Source organism: Sinocyclocheilus anshuiensis, unplaced genomic scaffold (assembly GCF_001515605.1).
Source record: "Sinocyclocheilus anshuiensis isolate Anshui unplaced genomic scaffold, SAMN03320099.WGS_v1.1 scaffold454, whole genome shotgun sequence".
In the NCBI taxonomy this organism is placed as follows: domain Eukaryota; kingdom Metazoa; phylum Chordata; class Actinopteri; order Cypriniformes; family Cyprinidae; genus Sinocyclocheilus; species Sinocyclocheilus anshuiensis.
In genome coordinates, this window is record NW_015548217.1 from 1,211,252 (window position 1) to 1,213,178 (window position 1,927).

A 1,927-nucleotide genomic window follows, 5' to 3' on the forward strand; every position below is an offset into this window, starting at 1 on the left:
TCTATCTATCTATCTATCTATCTATCTCTATCTATCTATCTATCTATCTATCTGTCTATCTATCTGTCATCTATCTATCTGTCATCTGTCTATCTATCTATCTATCTATCTATCTGGATGCATTTTTATCAGTTAATTCATCTTTTAAAAAACATGTTTAAAAACATGTCAACTAATTCCTTTGCTTTTACCCCTCAAGAATGTGTTTGTTTTTAAGAAATGGTTGGTTACATGTTCAAATGATTGATATTTGTGACAAAAAATCATCGAGAAAATCATCATTTATGCATGCAATGTGTACTACTTTTCTAAAAAAACAACAACAACAAAAAAAACAACAACAACACAAAGCCATTTTTAAATACAATGTAATTTTTTTAAACAGTAGGATACACGATGGACCAAATATAATAAAAAAAAAATGTGATATTAACGTTGCATTTTTTAAAAAATTTTTTAGGAAAAAAACTATTTAGTAACAGGAATGAAATTGAGTCAAAGTATCGAACACTAGCAGAAATGTGTGTCTATATGTGTGTGAGTATACTCACTATTAAATAAATGTACATGTAATACAGTAAAATACCATGAAACTGTGAGGACAGTTCCTCAATAATTAGTTTAAAAGGCTTATAAATCGGCCATATGCTGTTTTAATGTTGCAAACATTAGAGCGCATATAAAACAATCAAAAAACATGAAATATATGCATTTATGCAGATGCAATAAAATGCTGAATTTTATATCCTGTACATGTTCCCATTTATTTCTCCCCTACGGGGCCCCTAACATGCGCCGCCTGGCGGTAACATCGGATATGAGCGGTGACGTGTTTTGTCGGCCTCTTTTAAATGTAACACAGTCAGGAAGTGAACTTTTTTGGAATTTTTAAATACAATGTAATTTTTTTAAACAGTAGGATACATGATGGACCAAATATAATTAAAAAAAAAATGTGATATTAACGTTGCATTTTTTTAAAAAATTTTTAGGAAAAAAACTATTTAGTAACAGGAATGAAATTGAGTCAAAGTATCGAACACTAGCAGAAATGTGTGTCTATATGTGTGTGAGTATACTCACTATTAAATAAATGTACATGTAATACAGTAAAATACCATGAAACTGTGAGGACAGTTCCTCAATAATTAGTTTAAAAGGCTTATAAATCGGCCATATGCTGTTTTAATGTTGCAAACATTAGAGCGCATATAAAACAATCAAAAAACATGAAATATATGCATTTATGCAGATGCAATAAAATGCTGAATTTTATATCCTGTACATGTTCCCATTTATTTCTCCCCTACGGGGCCCCTAACATGCGCCGCCTGGCGGTAACATCGGATATGAGCGGTGACGTGTTTTGTCGGCCTCTTTTAAATGTAACACAGTCAGGAAGTGAACTTTTTTGGAAGGGACTCAGCTGATTTGTGCCAAATGTGTTTGCCGTTCAGATTATGCATAACAACGATGTGTGCGTGTAAACAGCACCACGCCTTCAGGTTAGTTAGTTTGTTTGTTAGCGTGTTGTAATTGGGGTCCGGGGATCATATTTCTTGACTAGTAAGTTATCAATCCGCCTGGTATCGCTCGTTGCAGTCACACTGTCTGTCGCTATGTGTCTTCCGCAGATGAGGACGCTGATCTTCGTCGCTTGGCTGCTGTTTTACGTGTCTTTTTTACTGGGAATGAGAAGGATGTGGACTGGAAAGTATGCAGTGGATTTCGTTTGTTTCTGAAGGGAATGCTCCCCGATCTGCCTAAATGTGTCTGTTCACGCGAAATCATTCGTGATCCAGCCTCACCTCCAGAAGTGAGTATAATGTTTTGTAATGAATCTTTGCAAATTGCCTTTACTAATAATGTGCTAATTAGCAAGTTTCACAATGAATGCGGCTAAAGTAAACAGTCTCTCTGAGAGCAG

The 1,927-nt window shown here is 34.6% G+C and overlaps 1 protein-coding gene across 1 annotated transcript in view; it reads left to right on the forward strand.

The window, feature by feature from the left end:
- The first annotated feature begins 1,604 nt into the window (after positions 1–1,604).
- The window catches only part of mettl9 (methyltransferase 9, His-X-His N1-histidine), a 5,462-nt gene continuing 5,139 nt past the window's right edge, over positions 1,605–1,927 (forward strand). Inside the window, exon 1 of the mRNA XM_016440769.1 lies at positions 1,605–1,730. Coding sequence (XP_016296255.1) covers positions 1,620–1,730 — 111 coding nt within the window. The 5' untranslated portion in view covers positions 1,605–1,619. The remainder of the gene's footprint in view (positions 1,731–1,927) is intronic.